The 21,342-nt window shown below is 36.7% G+C and overlaps 1 protein-coding gene across 1 annotated transcript; it reads right to left on the bottom strand.

The window, feature by feature from the left end:
- Positions 1-319: 319 nt before the first annotated feature.
- Positions 320-20,911, bottom strand: AFP (alpha fetoprotein). The gene is made up of 15 exons (XM_047799060.1): positions 20,782-20,911; positions 20,259-20,310; positions 19,064-19,196; positions 16,887-17,098; positions 15,662-15,794; positions 14,241-14,338; positions 12,483-12,612; positions 10,337-10,554; positions 8,589-8,721; positions 7,730-7,827; positions 7,026-7,164; positions 4,883-5,106; positions 3,136-3,268; positions 1,267-1,321; positions 320-465 (listed from the first exon to the last, which is right to left on the bottom strand). The coding sequence occupies exons 1-14, from the start codon at positions 20,864-20,866 to the stop codon at positions 1,277-1,279; spliced, it is 1,833 nt and encodes a 610-aa protein (XP_047655016.1). The 5' UTR covers positions 20,867-20,911; the 3' UTR covers positions 320-465; positions 1,267-1,276.
- Between the last annotated feature and the right edge of the window lie 431 nt (positions 20,912-21,342).

Genomic DNA, 21,342 nt, shown 5'->3' with positions numbered 1-21,342 from the left:
GACATTAAGTTTTGAATAGCAACATTCCTGATGGATCCTATAAAAGCAGAATATTTTCTTAAGGCCAATTTCTCTGTTAGAATACTTAAGTGGTCATTTAATACAATGTGCCCTGACAGCACCAAAAAGTGCTTCACTTGGGAACATTTTTTTAGTTCACCACATAATCCTGCCTTCAGTGTCATAAATCCATTCTTGAGTGGCTTTAATGTCCCACAAGGACTAATATTCAGTGCTTTTTGATCAGAATCTGCTTCAGACAATGCTATTCAAAGAAATTATCTCTGTTTTCATAAATAAGCAGGCTAGGAAAAAGGAAGCATTTGGAGATACTTTATTTCTATAACAGGGAAATCCCACATAAAAGTCTTCATCATTTTTTTAATTCACAAGAAGCATAAATCAGTTAGAATTAAAAGGAAAAGTTCACACCAAACTATAAAGACTTGTCTTCTTCTCTTCCCCCTGTAATAGCAACAAAAATATAAATACTAATTAAATTCATAAATGCAGAAAGTATCTGATTTTATTGTTTTATATCAGATAAACAGCAAATACAGATAGGATGATCTTTTGATGGCATTTTCTGAAGCCTTTGAAATAACCTAAAAGAATTTTGGAAAAAATAAAATTAAAAATTAAAAAAAGAATTTTGGATTAGTTTAATCATTAATGTAACATTGTGGGCATAATTTTGTTACAAGATTTTAAAACAAATATTCTTATTGAATTGCATTTATTTTTAAGAAAAGATCATATGTACAGATAGATAGGAAGCTCTTCTGATGGCATTCTCAGAAGCATTGGAAATATTCTAAAAGAATTTTGAGTTTATTATTAGTCACTAATTTAAAATTATGGGCACTGTTTTGTTCCAAGTTTTTCTGGGAATCTGGGGTTAATAGATGCAAACTATTGCATTTGAAGAAGATAAGCAATGAGATCCTGCTGTATAGCACTGGGAACTATATCTAGTCACTTGTGATGGAGCATGACAGAGGATAATGTTAGAAAGAGAATGTTATATATGTGTGTGTGTGATGGAGTCACTTTGCTGTACAGTAGAAAACTGACAGAACACTGTAAACCAACTATAATGGAAAAAATAAAAATCATTTAAAAATAAATAAATAAAATAAACTTTTTTTATTGAACTGCATTTATTTTTAAGAAAAGTATTTAATGGTAGTTCTTACGGTGCCTTTCACCATGGAGACATATTTGAGGAGAATCAACATATTTAGACTTGTCTGAATGTTTTGTTACCTGAAGTAATTTAAACTCCCAAAGAAGCACGTGTTTTTGAAATCAGTGCTGGACCCTGCAAATTAAAAATAAATAAGAATCATCAACAAACTAGCAAATACAACAAAAAAGAAGCAGACTCACAGATGTAGAGAACAAACTAGTGTTTACCAGTGGGGAGAAGAAGGTGGGAGGGACAATACAGGGGTAGAGACGTAAGAGGTACAAACTCTTATGTATAAAATGAGCTATAAGGGCATATTCTACAGCACAGGGAATATAGCCATTATTTTATAGTGACTACAAATGGAATAGAACCTTTAAAAATTATGAATCACTATATTGTACACCTGTAACGTATACTATTATACCTCAACTAGACTTCAATTAAAATATGAAGAAATAAAAATAAATACGTGTTATCAGATAAAAAAAGATGACTGTACAAGTCATACAGTTAATTCTCTCCTAGCTAAGGGTGAATTCATAAATTTATAGGTTAATCGAGTTAAAAATAAAGATATACATCTCTGACGCCAATAAGCTAGGATAAGCTGGCTTCCAGAGAGGAAAAAAAAAACTCCATTCTTATCAACAACAGATGTTGTATTTCTAGGAGTTCTCGTCGTGGCTCAGTGGTTAATGAATCTGACTAGGAACCATGAGGTTGAGGGTTCGGTCCCTGGCCTTGCTCAGTGGGTTAAGGATCCGGCGTTGCCGTGAGCTGTGGTGTAGGTCGCAGATGCAGCTCGGATCCGTGTTGCTGTGGCTCTGGTGTAGGCCGGCGGCTACAGCTCGGATTAGACCCCTAGCCTGGGAACCTCCATATGCCACGGGAGCGGCCCCAGAAAAGGCAAAAAGACGGAAAAAAAAAAAGATATTGTATTTGTATATCAATCTCCAAATGCTTACCAAGCCTCATCCCATATCTCCCCTTAATCCACAAGTCAACCATGGAAATTAAAAGGTTTGCAGAGAAAATACTTGTGCACTACTATTTCACATGTCCTCTTCATGTAGATGAGTGTCTTCTCAAAACAGAGGACATTAATCTTTTTGTATCATATTCACAAGAAATAGTTTTCATCAAACCTATTTTATCAGTTTTGTTATATCTGATTTGGTTCTCTGTGCCCATTCCCTCCTACCAAAAACACAGACACATACTAATAAATACACACTCAAGCATACCTTATTATATTAACTATTGAAAAACTCGACATTTCTAAATATCATATATCTTTGGAGTTCATATAACAAAACATCTAAACTTTTATATTACGAGATAATTCAATAAAATTGGCCAAAAGGTTGAATTATAGGATATCTTTTTTAAACAGTGATGCTATATGCAAGTGTATTTCCTAATACAAACTAAAAGCCTACAAAATGTAGCCAATTTACAAATCCAGCTAAAACCACTAAATAATTATATTAAGATAATTCCTACTTGCTACTCTGTTAATATTCAAAGGCTTGCTCCTAAATGAGTTCAATATATTTTCTATAAATATTCCCCCAATAGCCTGCTTGCACAGTTAATTTGCTATTAAATTCTTTTAATCCATTGACCTGAATTGAAAAATTTTAGGCTAGAAACTCCTAAATCATCATCAGTTAATTATATGTTCACTGTATAGTTTTCTCCACTAGGAAATAAATCAAAATTACTAATGACCACAATATATTCTACAATTATACTTATTTCTAATATTTGGTGAGAAAACTGTGATTATTTTTTAAACCTAAAGTCTTTACATTTATTTCTAAATGAAATATAAATATCTGTCATTATTTAAAAAGTATAAATTAGTGAGATATTCTTTTCATTATTCAATTAAAGAAAACTCCACACCAAGTATTTTGACTATAAAAATGAGCTGCACATACCTCTTCTGCAAAGCAGACTTCTTGCTCTTGGCCTTGGCAGCACTTTTCCAGTAGACCAGAGAAATCTGCAATGACGGCCTCAAGTTGTTCCTCTGTTATTTGTGGCTTTTGCTTCACAAGGTTAATAAGAAACCTATGATTTAAAACAAAACAATATATAAGAGAAGTCTGCTGTGCAATGGTATTTTTCTAAAGCTTTCCTGGTAGAGAACTTTTAGAGCCTTAGCAACCTCACCCAAAACCCTCATCCCATCAACCCATCACCAGATTTACCATATAGATTTTGTCTAATACTTTCATTAAAAAGACTCAGGCTAAAGGCATTGGAGCAACCAAAATGTCCAGAGGAGTGGATAAAAGAAGATGTGGTACATGAATACAGAGGAATATTACTGAGCCATAAAAAAGAATGAAATAATGCCATTTGCAGCAACATGGATGGACCTAGAAATTATCTTACTAAGTGTAGTAAGTCAAAGACAAATATATGAAATTACTAATGTGTGGAATCTAATAAAAATGATACAAAAGAACTTATTCACAAAACTGAAATAGACTCAAAGATTTTTGAAACCAAACCTGTGATTACTAGAGGAGAAACACTAGGAGAGGGATAAATTATGAGTTTGAGATTAACATATGCACACTACTATATATAAAATACATAAGTAACAAGGACCTATTATAGCACAGGATAATCTACTCAATAGTGTGTCATAACCTATATGGGAAAAGAATCTGAAAAGGAATGGATACATATACATGTATAACTGATTAACTTTTTTGTATATCTGAAACTAATCAACTAGTCTGAATTTAGGCAGATTATAGATGAAACACTGTTTTACAGTCCACCGTATTCATATGTAGTGAAACACAGTCTTTTTCTTATTTGCCTAAAATATCCTTTCCAGTTCTCTCCTCTAAAATATGTTTAATCTATGCTCAAAAGCCCCGATTTCCAAAGCCTGGCATTCACAATTATCACACCCTTACCTGAGCACCTCCTGAGCACCGCCTGTCCTAATTACCTATACTGCTCACTTAGTAATATATTCTAAGTTGACTGCAGGAATAGAGAAGGCTCGCCAGAGGACGCCACATTCTCGATGTACCTTGAAACATGCCTCAGATTGTGACAGAGAAACAAGGGGAGAATAGGTTTTCCAAAATGAAGGCAGATATTTTACAATGGATGGAAATATTAAATAAAATGCTTGGGAATTTGCAGGACCTGAGTTTCACTGACTTGCCTGAACTTCACCATTACAGACTGCCTCCCACAATGAACTGAAATGTGGATTCCATTTCCTAATGCCCATAATTCATGGCTGAATAAGTATTATGATTATTCTCTTCAAAGAGTAAAGAGTATATATATATAAAAAAAAAAGTAAGGGCTTTTTTTTTTTTCGAGGCTTAGAATGGAAGTACACAAGACTTAATCCAGAGACATATCTTAATTACCCCAAACGGCTTTCCCCTTTTCCCTCAATCCCAAAATGCATCACAACAATAATTAAAATAGACTAGTTTTACAATCATGAAACTGTCTGTCCTGGAGAGTTTTTCCAGATTAGAGGCTAGGAAGACACTGAGACAAGACTCTTTTGAGAGTTACTTTGTGGTGCTTTGATGTAATAATGTTCTCCTAGTGAGCCCAAGAGTGTTGGGTGTGTAAAGTGACATCTCAACCACTGCTTAGCATTGTCAGTCTTCTCCATGCTAACAAGTAACAGTTTCTTACTGCTGCTTCATTGTTTGCAGTGCTACACCCTGAGCTTGGCACAGATCCTTATGGAAGATGAACTTGTCATCAGAGAATGGCGGAGGCACGTATGTCTCATCCAACACCAAGCTGCTGAAGCACGGCCTCCTGTTGGCATATGAAGAGGTGCAGCACTGGCCAACACCAGGGTTTATGGGCATCTCTTCGTGCCTGATGCACAACTGCCCGATGATAAGGTCAGCCTAAGTAGGAGAATGAGAAAGAAGAAAGCAAGGAGATGGAGCATTATCCATGGAATTGATTCAGGAAAACTGTTGCAATAGTGTTTCATGTCCAGTAATTTATAATTACTACTACAGGAAAATTTGCTGTCTGTGCAGGAGCATATGCTGCCATATCGCAGATTCTTTTTGTTTTGGTTTGGTTTTGGTTTTGTTGTTGTTGTCCTCATTTGTTTGTTTGACTTTTTAGGGCCGCGCCCACTGCATATGAAGGTTCCCAGGGCACTACAGCTGCCAGCCTACGCCATAGCCACAGCAATGCCAGATCTGAGCCATGTCTGCTACCTATACCACAGCTCACGGCAATGCCGATGCTTAACCCACTAAGCAAGGTGAGGGATTGAACCTGCATCCTCATGGACACTAGTTGGATTTGTTTCTGCTGAGCCACAACAGGAACTCCCTCATCATAGATTCTTATTTACCCATTTGTTTGGGGATAAACTTCAGCATTTAGTGACTGACGTTCCACAAATGATGCTGAAGGCAACCCCTTCAGCAATTTGAGTCAGCTCCTTGACACGCGTTTTCAATTACATACATCCTTCTGCAAGGAAAAAACTCTGTCCTGACCCAGGAAATCAATATGTGGCTTGTATTTTCCATGTATCTCTAGCTGAGCTTTCCATTTTAATTTTGGGATTCAGAGAATCTCTTTCTAAAGGGGAGAATAGCACAAACCTAACCTTCTCACATCATACACACATACAGCTAATATATAGTACTTATTGAAAAGAAGTAAGACCTCTGTGTGTGTGTGTGTGTGTGTCCTTAACTCTTTCCTAGTGTAGAATCCACCCATCATCCACACCTGAGAGATATTTCTTAAGCTCTTAATACTAACTTGTAATAAGGGCTGACATACTTTGTGTGCACATGCAGTGTATCAGGCTTATACTGAGTGAGTCGCATGATCACTCGGTTCAAGACACCCATCCTGTGAGGATGGCACAGCTTGTATTCTCACATGTCAGATGAAAAAGCTCAAGCTTAGTGAGATAACGAGCTTCCCCAGGGTTACAAGACTGACAAGTGGTGAAAGGGGGATGGGAATATAGGCAAGAGGCCTCCAGAATCTTCACCCCAGAACCACGCCAGCATCCTGAGTCCCTGCACCCTCCCAACATGTGGAATTCAGTAAGTGATACACATGATGCTTAATTGCAGGAAATTTTCCCTTCGCGTCTAGTCTTTGATAAAAATATTCCAGGACATAACACTAGCAAATAACTCCCTGTCACCAAAAAGAGGGGGAAAAAATGTACAATCTTATTCATAATTGGGACTTTAAGGGAAAAAATAATGAAAAAATTCAACCTGTAATCCTACGTAGGACACTGGTGACATTAAGAAGTAAAGACTGTTGGTATTACTAATTCAAAAGTCATTTTACTATTCACAATGTGGGATTTACCCTGCTCTGTATCCTACACCCAGTCAAAGTGAATAAATTGTCCCTAATATCATCATCATTAAAAAAAATAAACTACAAAAGACAAAAAGGTATGGCTAAAAATAAAAGGGTGAATTGTTATCTGTCGAAGTTGAAGTTTTTCTTTTTTTAACATAACAGTAGGGATCTGGTGAAATCGTGAATTGCGTGACGCGTCAGTCTTCCTGTCTTTCCTGTCATAAATCTTGCTCAGACATTGCTGAATAGACCCAGTGCACGTCCACCAGCCATTCCAGGAGGACAGGAAGCCTGCCCACCTGCCAACACTTCAGAGTGCAGTTCTCACACCCTTGCCACCAAAACTAATCAAACAAGTCCAGGAAAGCCACCTCCATATTGGTTTTTACCATTTCACTTAAATGGGAATTATAAAGCGACTTCACGTTGAACAGGGCAGAAACAAAATGGGACTAAACAAAACACTCACCGCTCCCTCACCACAGGCCAACTGCCTGTCTTCACTGAGGTGACAGCAAGCGGCTCCTGTGGTCGCCATTTTCCTGGTCAAGGCCATCAGCTCAGGGGGGGTCAGCTGAGGGGCTTTCTTTGTGTAAGCAACCAGAAACCTGAAAGAAGCATTTTTCACCAAATCTTACTGAGTCCTTCATGAGTTTCCAGATTCTCACTCCCTCTCAAAGATCCTCTCTTGCCATCAGAAGACATGATGTCCGCTCATTTGTTTCATCCATGTGGGGTCTGGACCAATGTTTAGGTACATTTACTGTGACGCCCACTCCCTACACTCCTGCTACACTAAAAGATCACAATAAATGTTGGACATTTATTTCCTGGTCCCAGTCACAAAACTTTCATAGATACTAACTTTGATCTCTTGGTACTTTAACTACAACAGATTATGACAGAATGGATAGTTTTGCTGCAAAAATCTGCATGGTTTGGGGAACCCAAAGCCAGTACCAGAAGTCAGGTCTCACAAGCCATCTGTTCTTCCTTAAGAGAGGGAGGTGGGAACGGTACCTGCTCACTGGGAAACTAGGTGATCAGTTTACTGACCTCCAATCCAACATAGGGGCTGAAATTCCGATAGCCAGGGGTGATCAATTCAGACATGTATTTCCCTCATCAGTTAATAAGTTTAAATCATTAAAAATACTGTTTAAAAAAGCATACGCGTTCTGTAGGTAATATTCTCCTAATTTCTGGAAGAGGCCGCAGCTCCGCTTGGCCAGTGCTTGGCTCTCCTGGATGTATTTCTCTAATTCTTCTTCCTGAAAATATAAGCATTATTCTATATATTTTTTTCCTCTTTCTGGACACATAACTTTCTTTGTAAAAATTGATTGGTAATATTTTGTTCTATGATGATACCAATCTTAAAGAAACCACTGTTAGAGAGGTTTGTTTTTTTTTAACTAAAGATGAATTGTGAGAATTAAAACAAATGGACTTTGGGGGGATTAAGTTTAAAACTTTGTGACTCGCCAAGATATTTGATGGGTAAAGAATCACAATTCTTTCCATACAAAATCCTTGCCTTTCTGGAGCTATTCAAAAAATCGATCTTGTTTTTATTCTGTGTGTCAAAGAACTTTGGGTTAACATTTTTATTTTTAAAATAATCTGGTAGTTGTTGATACTAGTTAATCACTACTTAATAGCTAGATAGCTAGTAAATAGAACTAACTACTTACTAGTAACTATATTCTTTCAAACAAACAGGACTTTTTTTTTTTTTTTGCCTTTTCTAGGACTGCTCCCAGACTAGGGGTCTAATCGGAGCTGTAGCCGCTGGCCTGCGCCAGAGCCACAGCAACTCGGGATCCGAGCCACATCTGTGACCTATACCACAGCTCACAGCAACACTGGACCCTTAACCCACTGAGCAAGGGCAGGGATCGAACCCGCAACCTCATGGTTCCTAGTCGGATTCATTAACCACTGAGCCATGATGGGAACTCCAAACAGGACTTTTAGAGTATGATATTAATGCCGTTTTTCAGATTCTCCCTACAAAGCTAGAGCTATTTACCCCTTTATCCTGGCATTCAAGAGGGTTTTCAGACTGCGAACATTTCTCCAATAACTCCTGGTATCCTTTAGCAACTCTTAGGATTACTGGGACAGCAAGTTTAGGATGTCTTCTTGAGTACTCATAAGTAAACCTGAAATTTGTGGGGGGAAAAAATACTGTGTTACTAGCATTAAAGAGACAAATTACTTTGGCATCATATGACATGCAGAAGTTAAAATTCAAGTAAATAAACCTAGAAATCAAATATGATTTGTACTAAATGCATAGCAAAACTATTAACAAAAATTATGATCCTTCAAATGGTTCTAAAATGGCATTTTGTTTTCTTTTACACTCTTCACTTTGCCTTTTCAATTATGAACTTTCAATTTATCCACCCAACAAATGTTTCTACACTGCCTACTTTCTGCATTTTTTAAGCAGTAAGGATCAAATAATGTATAAGATAAAATGTCTAACCTCTCAGAAGCATGCATTATAGGGAGACAGAAACAAACAAGAAATAGGTCATCTTATTTTAGGTAGTGATAAATCATTGAAGAGAAATAAAGGAAGATAGAAGAGGTGACACAATTTAGAGGATGTGGTCAAGAAAAGTCTCTTTGGGTAGCTCTTCCTAAAGAGAAACTTGGGTGAAAAAAGCCATATAAAGTGTCGGGGAAAATCATTCTCGCCTGAGAAAATTCCTGTTGCAAAGAACTTTTCCAACTGAAGAACTACTTCTATTAAGTAAACAATTAGCTTTGGATACAATTAGCTTCTATTAAGTAAACAATTAGCTTTGTACAAATGTGTAAGTTCAAAGAGAATCCTTGAATTTGCTAACTATATTCCCAGATTGTAGAAATAGGTCATAATTCTGCTACCAATAATATCGTCAATATGTGTTTCTGAAATCTGGACTTTGTTCTTGTTTGCATAATTTAATTTAGCTGTGCAAACACTGTGTGCATGTCTGATTTTAATGCAACAATAGAATCCTAGCCTCTAGGAATATTAAAAAGAAAATTGCACCATTATTTTTATTACTACATTAAAAGTAGGCCCTCAAATTTAGAAAGGCCTTTGGAAACCATTAAGTATAATTATCCTCAGCACCACACAAATCCCTCCTCTAACAATGTTCACTGATACACACTGTACAACAAAGGAAAATGTATCCACTTAACTGCCTGCTCCCCTTAAAGGCAAATAATAGAATGAGAACATGTCCTGTCAATTACATTACATCAAACTACCATACTGCAATGTCTCTAAGCATGTTTGGATTTCTTTACAAAAATAAAATGTGTATTCAATAAATAACAAATAAACTATTCCCGAAAGTCCTTCCATCTAGCATTATCTACTGAGTCATCATTGGGGAGAAAGGTTTTAAGACATGTAGTGAAAAGGCACATTCTTGACTACAAGCCCTTCTTATTACAAAAATATCCATATCCTATTTGGAAGCCCAGTAGTAGTCTTTACCCAAGTAATCCATATGGGTATGACATTGCTTCTGATTTCAAAGAAATGGAAACAAAACAAAGCTCATTCTCATAAAAAAGCAAATAATAATACTGGTGAAAGGCTTATCAGTATAACATAGATCCCATTTCTTATTGCCTAGCCATCTGCTTAACTATACTTTGGCTCAGAACATCCTAGCATTACCCTTCACACTGAGTTTAGAAGCCATTTCAACAACACAAAGTTGTCAGTTACATAATAATCTTCACCTATGTGAACATACATTTACACACCTTGCCATGGAGAGATCTTTTTCCCTTGAAGAAAGTTGGTTGAAATCTCTCTCTCCTAAAAACCTGTTTAGATTTGGAGATAAGCCTTCAGGTTTGTCATCATTTTCTGCATGAATTATGCATTGACCAAGTTCAAGTGTGGTGGGCAACTTGCAGCATTCTGCTATTTTGCTTGACAGAGTATCTTGTTGAGAACATACGTAGGACACAACTCTTTCCTGTCATGGAAAAGAAAGTATAAGTTTTAAACATTTATTCTTTAATTCAGGAGCTCAGGACCAGTTCTAGGAAAGAAGGAAGGAAGAAGCAAAGAAAACATTTACCTTGTGTCCCATTTTAGTGCTTTCTCCCTATTTTACCTTTCCTCAGTCCTTTCCACCTAGCCATGTTTTTTCGATGCTTCTTTTCACAGTTGCCAGTTAAAAACCTTCTATTTTATTCTAATAAGAAGCTTTTAAAAACAAAAGAGAAATGTACTCCTCAAGCCAAATTCCATACACATTAATACATTCGACTAGTATTGAAATGTGCAACTAAATATCTGCTGCTGATTGTCACAACCCGGAGAGCAAACCTTCTCCTTCATCTTTAACCAAACAATCTGCAGTAAGCCGCTAAAACCTCTAGAGGGCAGTCTATAGATAATGAAATAGTGCACAAAAGCGGCCAGAAAGAAGCAGAGCTTAGGCATCCCTGCAAAATGACTGAAAATTCTGCGCACTCTCAGCAGGAGCAATTAGAACCCATTATTCAGTCGTTAAAATCCAGTTTATATACCATGCTGAAATTATGTTTTCCACTTCAAACGAAAAGGGTAGTTATGAACTCCAAACATTGAAAAAACTAAACTTTAAATACTCTACAAATTAGTAAAATTGTCAACTAAAACCAACATAACTGTCCTCAAAGCAAAGCAAAATCTTTCTTATTACCATCCCCAATATGAAGGTAAATGCTACTGTAAGCAAAAATCAATGAAATAGGAAGGTCTGTCTTTGAAGCAGACAGTTCCTCGTTCCCTGACTCCAGGCTTTCTGCCTGCTCTCAGAGACTCAGCCTCAGGTCTCCTCCCCGGCTTCCTGCTGACGTTCAAGTCTACCTCAGCCACACTGCCGTGCACTGGGCTGAAATGAGCATTTTATCCTCACTTTCAACCTTCTGGAAACCATGTTCAAGCCTTGGTTTTAAGCCATCCGAATATCTAGGAGCAGTGATTTTTGAGCTTCCATGAAAAAGAAGATCCGTCACAGGGGACCAGAGAGGGAGTAATTTGGAGATAAACGGACCTCTTGCACAATGTACAGGTCACTTGGGGTTGGCCCCAAATAGACCAATGCCACACGCCTTAAATCTCAACTGACTACTGCATGCTTGAAGAGTCTGTTGTTGGAGTTTTTTGGTTGTGGTTTTTCATTCCTTTAGAGCTCTTTATTCATACCTTCCCTTGATGGCTAACTTCTTACCTTGTAAAACAGTATTTTGTCTTATTTTATTCTATTCACATAATAGCTGTATGAATATAATACAGAGGGCTTTCTATGTGCCAGGCATCGTGCTGGTGGCCTATGGGTATAACAGTAAACAAAAGACAGTTCCTAATCAGACTATAAGCTCCTAGAAGTCAGCTCATGCCTTCCTAAAAGGTGTCCCACACAGAGGCTAGAACAAAGAAAGTATTCAATATATATTTGTCAAATGAAAGAACAAATGGAGGGAAAAACAAATACATGAAAAGTAAAGAGTCTACTCCTCAAGTTCTATGTGGAGGCCTCCCAAGAGATCAGCATCCTCTTTATAAGTAAGAATGAATGGGCACTGGTCTATCAAGAGGAGCTCATCCCTTAAGCGGAAAGCAGAGTCAACAAAAGACAGGTTAAGTTTTATTATCAAGAAATCTGACTTCAATCCATCAGCTAGTTACTACATCCTATGACCAACTCAGGGCAGACAGCCTTCTCCCATTTAGAATGAGAGCCCTACAGGAGAAAACTGACAGAACACTGTAAGCCAGCTGTTATGAAAAAGATGAAAATCATTATATAAAAATAAAAAAATAAAATGAAAAATAAAAAGCAGAAATTAAAAAAAAGAAGAAAGAAAGAAAAGAGAGTGGGTGGAGATAGAGGAGGCAGGAAAAACTCCTCACCGCATCCTGCAGACACTCCAGCACGTTTCCTCTGCAGCATTCCTCGTGGATGTGGGCCACATCCAGGACCAGTTTCTGAATTTCAGTAAAATTAGCTTTGGGAAACTTTTGACTCAGTTTAGTAACAGTTCTGGGATGGGGGGAGAAGAATTAGAAATCAATCTTCATTATCAAAATCAAATAACATTTACAGAGTGTTAATATAGTGGCAGCTCCAAGTAGAAAGGACCAAAGTATTCTTTTTGTTTGTTTGTTTGTTTTTGTTTTTTTTGCCATTTCTTGGGCCGCTCCCACAGCATATGGAGGTTCCCAGGCTAGGGGTTGACTCGGCGCTGTAGCTGCCAGCCTACACCACAGCCACAGCAACGCGGGATCATTAACCCACTGAGCAAGGGTAGGGACCGAACCCGCAACCTCATGGTTCCTAGTTGGATTGGTTAACCACCGCGCCACGACGGGAACTCCCAAAGTATTCTTATTTAAAAAGAAAAGGGAAAGTGTTATAAGCCTTGTCAATTCTAGTCCAATCATTCAAGGCAGGGGCTCGGTAAAATGCGAGTGGATCCTACAAGCGGTTCCTGTGAATCGCAACGAAATATTTTTGCTATTCAACATGATGCTGACTATTTGGGATCACTGTTGTGAGTGAGTGGGGGAAAATTAAAAAGGATAAACAATTAAGAATGGACAATTCTATGAGAACAATAATCATTTTTTACTTGGGCAGAAAGAAACCTGAGAGTATGGGCAGGTTGCCTATGTGCCAATCAATAAAATGAGCATGTGGAGCAGACTGAACATTCACGCTAGTCATTCCACCAAGACATGTGGTGTGACCCAAAAAGGAAGTAAGAAATAAAAATTCTTATTCCTTCTGCTTATTTCATTTAAGTTTTAAGAAAGGTCAAGGCGAGACCACTACTTCCTATCACAACTGGTATTGTTGCTGCTACTGATGAAGACGGATTTTCTCTTAAATTCAGAACATTTAACTTTAATCACCTATGGACTGCAAATAGTAAATAATGTCCTTAAAGGAAGGCTAGTCTGCTTTGTGGAGAATCTAGGAAAATGTCATATCTTTATGAGGTATACCTTGATCGCAGTCCAGAACTGGATCATTATCTAGAAGAGCAGGTGAATAGGATAAAGCTCTGAAGTCTTCTCCAAGTATTTTTTCATTAAGACCTTGTCTAACACTTATTAAGGGGTCTCTGACTTCAGAGAGTTATCCTATTTACCTACATTTCTAAATACACGTGAAGAAACATTGTAAATCAACTATAATGATTTTTTTTTGATCTTTTTACGTTTTCTAGGGCCGCTCTCGCGGCATATGGAGGTTCCCAGGCTAGGGGTCAAATTGGAGCTGTAGCCATCAGCCTACACCAGAGCCACAGCAACGTGGGATCCGAGCCGCGTCTGCAATCTACACCACAGCTCACGGCAAGGCCGGATCCTCAACCCACTGAGCAAGGCCAGGGATCGAACCCGCAACCTCATGGTTCCCAGTCGGATTCGTTAACCACTGTGCCACGATGGGAACTCCTGATAATATTTTAAAAAGAAAAAAAAATAAGTGTCAGACAGCAGACTGATCTGTTCCTCCCAATCCTAAGATTTCATAATTCTAATCTCATTAGCTCTCATCAAAGGAAACTTCATTCTCCAGAGTAGCAGCAATGAGAAAAATGAACTCAAACTGCAAAGTAGTAGTTCCAAGATTTCACCTCTTCCCTAGACAGAGCTTAGACTTACATGGCTCGAAAAGTTCGGACTCCAAATTGTCTCATGACTGTGCACATGTGTTGATTTAACAAGCTGCTTTCTCTTAATTCTTTTGTGATTGATGCTGCCTAGATAGAAAAAACAAGGTGTCAAGAAATTATGTATTTTCCTTTATAGGCTCCAATAAATAGAAAAACAACAGATACAGCTAAAACATGAAACTCTATTAAAAATTTATTAAAAGTTATAAGTGCAATATACTTTCACAGAAATTTATTCATTCTTTCTTTTAAGTGGGTTTATATACATGTATACCAGGCAGATTTATTTTTTTTTTAATTCCTTGAAACAAAAATATTATAACTTTCATACTTGGAGTAATGAATAAACAACTGTAATTTTGAAGAAATCGAAGCCTGAGCATTTCTGCCCCATCTCAAAAAAAATAAAATTGCATCCCAGCCAGACATTCTGGGAATAGTCACAACTCCTAGGAAATTTTTGTTGTAGGATTTCAGGCAGCAAGTAATTAATTATTATGTTTAAAAAAATAAAAAAAAAAATACATATTTCATTATAGAAAAAGGATTTTTCCTCTATCAGATTTAATGGAAAAGAGGAAAAATTAATTATTTGCACTGAAATGATTTGTGGTGACCTAGGAAAATAACTGAGAACAATGGTTATTTTTATCAATTTTTATCAATTTTTTTTCTATCTGTACCATCTGCTGTATTCCTTTCTTCAATCTCACGTTCACCCTGGTGTGGGGGTGGGGGTGGGGGTGGGGTGAAGGAGCATCTTCTCGAAAGGCACCTTGCTGCATGTGTGTTTGCTAGCTTACTTGTCCATGGAAATATGATGTTAAAGAAAATATTTTGAAATGGTTGTTTTTAAAATATATATATTTATATTTTAAAATATATATATTTATTCTAGCTGTCCAAATCTAAGAAATCTATTCACTTCTCTAAACTTAAGTTTCCTTGTTTGTTAAATGGCAATGATAATCACACCTCAAATTTGTTCTAAGGCTTCAAAGAAATAATGTCTACAAAGCATTCATTCTACTTCTCTTTCACTTTTTTCTCTCTTCGATGCTTTCTCTTCTCCTCCCACTCCTTCAACTCCATCTTCCTTCGCTTCCTTCCTTCACCTTTTACTCCTCTTTCATTTCTGTTATCACCTCTATCTTTGTCCCACTAAACTCACTTCCTTAATAACAAAAGAATTGTTGCATGAGTGAATGGACAAAGGAATGAATTTAAAAAAAAAAAACAAGCAAACAGCAAACCCAGCTATTTTAGCCCAAAGAGTAGCAAACTGCTGAAATATGCTCTATTCTGAAAATGATACTCTGCACACCAAGCATATTTCCACTTTTGACTTTGTGTTTTGTTGAGTCATAGCCAGATTGAAGTATCCATTTTAGAGCCCCACGAATATAATACCTTTGTTTGAAAGCATTCAACTGCATTCTCAGCTTTGCAGCAAGGTGGGATTATTCTGTCATATTGAGCAGCCAAAGAAAGAATCGTAGGTGCATACAGGAAGGGGTGCCTTCTTGCTATCTCATAGATATACCTGTGAAATGAAAAGGAGCTGTAAGATTTATAAACATAAAAATAGGACTGCTACTGCTTGGAACTGGACTCAGAAATTGTTTCAAGAGTCAGAAAATAGTCATACGCTTTTCCACTTGCCATCAAAATTTTTCTCACTAAAGATCCCCCAGGAAAAAGAAAAATCTAACAGCCAATAGCACATTCTACTATGGGAATGGCAGAAACACTATGATTCTTATTAAAATGTCCTTTCCAATAAGCCTACCAAGACATGTTTCCAGGGTCAGTGAGACCACATCTCCACTAAGTAAAACAGAAAGATGGACTCTTTTTTTTTCTCATCACTGCAAAATGAGATTATCCACCTGGGCAGTCACCAGAGCAGAGATGTTCTAAGGATAAGCTCTGTATTTCTCTGCATTAGGCAGCAACATGGAAGAAAGAAGTGATTGAGAGTTTGACACAGGCTTCCCCAACAAAGAACCTGGGTTCAAAACCCAGCCTGGGAGTGTACTAGCAGTGTGCCCTCATCCAATTGTCTGAACCTTCTAGCCTTCCCATTCCTCATCTGCAAAATAGGAAGAAGAAAAGGAATGACGAAGAAGAGGACAGGGAGACTGGAAAGGCTGTTTGTGAGCATTAATCTGATCATGGGTGCCAAGCACATGTGTTCTTGCAACACCGTAGTGCTCCACTGATGCCAGATATTTTTATGTATCTTAAACATGCCTAGATCTCTAGCATTTTATATTTCCAGGCAATTTGGTGAACACAAAACACCAAATGTTTGGCTCTGGGAGGACTCATTTTGTGCCATACATATATACTCTGGTGCAAGCTAAAGTGAAGCGCCTAAAAGAGAAAAAACAAGGAACCACTGGCGGGTCTGCTGTGTGGTCTATACCGCATCTATCTACGTGCTGTGGAGACAAAGCTATACTTAATGGTGCTCACCTAACTTTGTAGCGCAGGACCTCAGCAGCTGCCACATCAAACATTAGTTCTACTTCTCCATGGTTTAGCGTACACCCGAAAATTGCAGAAATTCTAGATTCTGCTTGGTGCTGCTCTCTTTCTGGGGTCTAACTCCACCTTTAAATTGGAGCCTTACCTGGTCATGAACAGCTCCCTGTTTTCTTCATATGCTTTACAACTCGTGACAGGTTCTGGAACCTGGAAAGGTGGGATGGATGCTGGAGCAGCCTTTTTGCGCGCTAAGAAGCAGTTATGTCTTTCCTCTCCACTTTGGCTGCAGCAGTGTGAAAGCCCATACTTCTCAGGAATTTCCTCTTCATGGCAGATTTCTTCCAGAAAGACAGATACCTATAAGAAAGATTGATCTTTAATACACGATGACTAACTTTACCTAAAAATACTGTAAAACACATAAGAAGTTTTCTAATACCCCAAATCAGAAATGTAAATTAGGAAAATAACTCCCCCTACAAATTCCGGGATATTTAGTTTCAACCTGATGCCATAGCCTCCTTTGATGTATTCAGGAAATGGAATTTAGTTTTCCACCTTAAGTAATACACATGATTATTAGACAAATTATTTTAAGAGGGAAAATACAGTGCAATATTTTGTTCCTCCCCCTCAAAAATTTGAACTATTTTATTTTTCCCTTTTATGCTATCAACAGTTTGGTTCCATGATATATAAGCTTTCCTTTCATATACAAACCACATTTCAAACATAGATACTCTTTGCAATATTCTTGTGATAAGACATTGAACTAAAACTTGATATTATTTTCAGATAAAATCAAAATAATTTTAAATGGAATTAAAATGGCGTCAACTACTTTTCATAGGTTATAATTATAGACTTAGCTAAAACGTACATATTAAATGTTTAAAATCCTTCCCTGTTGCCTTAATTTTACCCAAATCAGATGACACCACTGGTCTGGAGACTCCCCCTGAGGAATACGTGTGTTTCATTCATCTCAAGAAAATTTTATTTGGCATTTATGACTGCTAATATTTAGAAAATTCTGGACATCTTTACTAAGAATTCCAGTTCCGATCCACATAAAAATCATACCTCTAAGTTTACAATGATTAATTATGAATCTGTAGCATCATCTAAGACCCCTCATTGGATGTAAAGTTGCAATACATAATGCATTTTGTTTATTTTAAATATGTTTTTAGACTATCAGGGCAAGCCAAAAACAGAGATGCAAAACAGGGGTTTAATTATTAAATCATCAATTTCAGAGTTGTAAATTACTTTATATCTTTAAAAGGGCATCTCCTTTACAATATGCCAGATACATTGTCTTTTGACCAGTTCATCAATCCCACCACGACAGAGGATTCTCTGGGCATTTTGTTCCATCATTGGGTACCTCTAATCATTAAAAAGTTCCTAGTTCTTTTCTACATTGAGATCAAATAAACAATAATAACTATTATTGATTGATATACATAAGGATTTCCTATACTTAAAAAAGTATTTATTATTTATCCGAAATTCAAATTTAAATGGGCTTTATGTTTTGTTATTGCTGTTCGTTTGCTAGATCCGCCTCCCTAATCTATGCTATGCACCTCACATTCACTACAGCACAGAGTATAGTGTAATGAAGCCGCTGAGGGTGTTAGTTTTGGAGTCAGATGACCTAAATTTAATCCTGGTTCTGAGGTCCCTTAAGAAAATTACTTAACCTCTCTGTACCTCAACTTCCCCAACTGGAAGATTAGCATCTATCTCCTAGGATTATTGTAATAAATTAATATTTGCAAGCAATGCTGATATTCTGCCCATAAGTCCCAGCCAGGGTATCTTGGCTCATTGGGCTTACATTCCAATTCATCAGTGCTATGCTCCAGTCATAAAATACTTTGATTATCAATAGGTAGGTAACACTCCCTAGAATAAAGCCTGTCGCATTGTGTGCTTAATAAAAATTAACTCCTACTACTATTATCCCGTCAATCTCCATGACAACTCAGAAGTGGGAGCTATTATTATCCCTCATTTCATTGATAAAGAAACCAAAGCTCAAAGTTAAGTTATATGCCCATGGTCACCCAGATACTCTTATTTCAGAACTTAGCTGTTGGTCACCAGGCTCCTATTGTCTCTTTACAATGGATACCCATTGTTTTCTCCTTTGGTCTCTCCAGTATATCTGAATTAAGCTAATCCTAATTTTATACAACAAGTCTTCAAATAATTAAGTCTTTGTTTCTCATGCCATCCCTGCACCTTCTCTTCTGCTTGCTGAGTTCTGGTCAAATATCGTAGTGCTTTTTATTATTATTATTATTCACTTACCTGGTTTTCTAAACATCCTGCAGGCTGCTCACTGCCAGTGGATTTCTCAATTACAGTCAATACATCTTTCACCATTTGGTTTACTTCCTTGTAAGTGGCTTCTTGAACAAACTGGGCAAAAAATATGGTAGCTCTGAAACAAAAACATGTATGTATGTTTAAGGAGCAGACGTATCAAGCTTCTTTTTCTCAAGGTTATTTTTTGCTTGTTTTGTTGTCTGTTAGGTTATGACCTATTTAGGGATGACATTTGCTAAAAATGTATGTGGAATTCTAGCCACCCAGGAAGAAATGTCAGTCTTCTTCTCGTCCCCTTCCTCCATAAATATACATATATCTGTTAAAAATGAACATGAGTGGGTTTCCCATAAAAGTGGCTCCATGGATAAACAACAAGGTCCTATTGTAAAACACAGGGAACTATATTAAATATCCTGTAATAAACCACAATGGAAAAGAATACAAAAAAGAATATATATATACACATTGTGTGTGTGTGTGTGTGTGTATACACACACATATATATAAAACAATCACTTTGCTGTGCAGCAGAAACTAACTCCACATTGTAAATCAACTATGCTTCAAGTTTAAAAAAAGCTCTACTGAGGTATATTTCTGTACAATAAACTATATCCACTAAAGTGTACCATTCCAAAAAAAAAAAAAGTGTCTCCTCCTTTTGTGGTCATCCACCCACTGCAATGTGGCAGTAATTAAAGATATCTATATTTTTATGGTTGGTTTTTGAGCAAAGACTTGGTCATTAGACCCCTGCCTGTGTGGAGTCCCGGCACAATCAAGGTCTGATCATGGGTTGACCTATAGAGCATACCCTCTGCAAATAACCAAAATTAGAACTTTTTACCTCCTGTTATTTGCTACTAGGATGAAGTGTATTCAGAATAGAGAATATGATATCATCCTACTGGTATTGATGAGAAAATATATATAGTTGTCTTCAATCAAACATTATTCTTCTTTATGACTTTGTTTGTCTCATGGATTCGCAAGGCACAGGCCAACAGTTCAACTTCTTCAATATCAATTTGATATTCAGTGTAAATAACTTTTCTTGACATTGTCTAATTTGTACTTTTAAAAACTCATAGGGTGATCCAATTTCATTTAATTACCTAATTAAAATTTTCATTGCTCTGCATATTGAAAATGCATTTATTCAAGCAAAACTTACAGGTCAACTAAGTTCATCTCTGCAGAACATTGGGAAGAATCCAATATGGAAACTGGAAAGCAAGATAAACTTCATGAGAAATGGTGTTTTCAACTTCAATCAGGAAAGTAATCATTCTTTGTTGTAAATATTTGTGTCTAAGTTAAAACTCTACAATTTCAGAACTGAGAAGACATTAGGAATCATCTATCTAAACATATTAATTTTGTACCTGAGGAAACTAGGAAACTAAGAAATAAAGTTAACAAGAATCATTTATAGTAGACTTAACACTACAAGCCAGATTTTACATCCTCCAATGGTTTGGAACCATTGACTAAAACATAGGTATATTAAGTACCGCCATGACTTTGTAAAACTCTTGTACTCTTGTAAAGATGTAAGTTTATCATTCATTTAACTATATCCACTAATTAAATATTTTTCCTCTATGTGGAACAGTAAGTATGTTAAAAAATCAAAATAATAAACGTAAATTTAAGAATTTTCATATAGAAAAAAAGAAAAGTACAAACTATCTTACCTATTCCATATGCATTTTCATGCATTGTTCTTGATTCTGTAAAATTTAGTAGAACAATTAAAAAAATTGATACCACCCACTTCATGGTTCCTAGTTATTTCCTTGTCGGTGGTGAGGCGGGGGGAAGGATATTGTAAAACATGCTGAAATTCTTTTATACTCTTCTCTAACAATGCCTGTTAACTAGTAATCTTTTGTTGGTATATCTGTTACTTTATTTCCTTACATTGCAGATGGGACAACTTGCTAATAATTAACAGCACAGGGATTATTTGTATTTTATGTTCAAGGACGCAGACCTCTTCAGGGTGGAAGGGGGTGGAAAACTTGCAATTCATTCCATTGTGCAAATACAACATATATTCTTCTCAAACTGCAGAATATTCAAGACAGTGACTTTTCCCTAAATTGTACAACAGAAGTTAATAAGGCCATAAAAAAAAGATAACCAGGCTTTGTATGAAATTAACTACATGCACTAATTTATTTGAAAAGTAGTCATTAATTAAACAATTCAACTTAGTAATTATTTTTTTAAAAAAATAGTAATGTCTATCATAT

This window comes from Phacochoerus africanus, chromosome 10 (genome assembly GCF_016906955.1).
Source record: "Phacochoerus africanus isolate WHEZ1 chromosome 10, ROS_Pafr_v1, whole genome shotgun sequence".
Taxonomy (NCBI): domain Eukaryota; kingdom Metazoa; phylum Chordata; class Mammalia; order Artiodactyla; family Suidae; genus Phacochoerus; species Phacochoerus africanus.
Note: the sequence above shows the minus strand (reverse complement) of the source record. Positions and strands in the feature narration are given on the sequence as shown.

What these genes read in the sequence shown, in the direction of transcription:
- AFP (XM_047799060.1), bottom strand. Translation starts at nt 20,866, where the DNA reads ATGAAGTGGGTGGTATCAATTTTTTTAATTGTTCTACTAAATTTTACA. An exon ending in AGGGAGCTGTTCATGACCAG is followed by an intron (nt 15,795 to 16,886) that starts GTAAGGCTCCAA and finishes TTCATTTCACAG; the next exon opens with GTATATCTATGAGATAGCAA. An exon ending in CTGCAAACAATGAAGCAGCA is followed by an intron (nt 3,269 to 4,882) that starts GTAAGAAACTGT and finishes TTTAAATCATAG; the next exon opens with GTTTCTTATTAACCTTGTGA.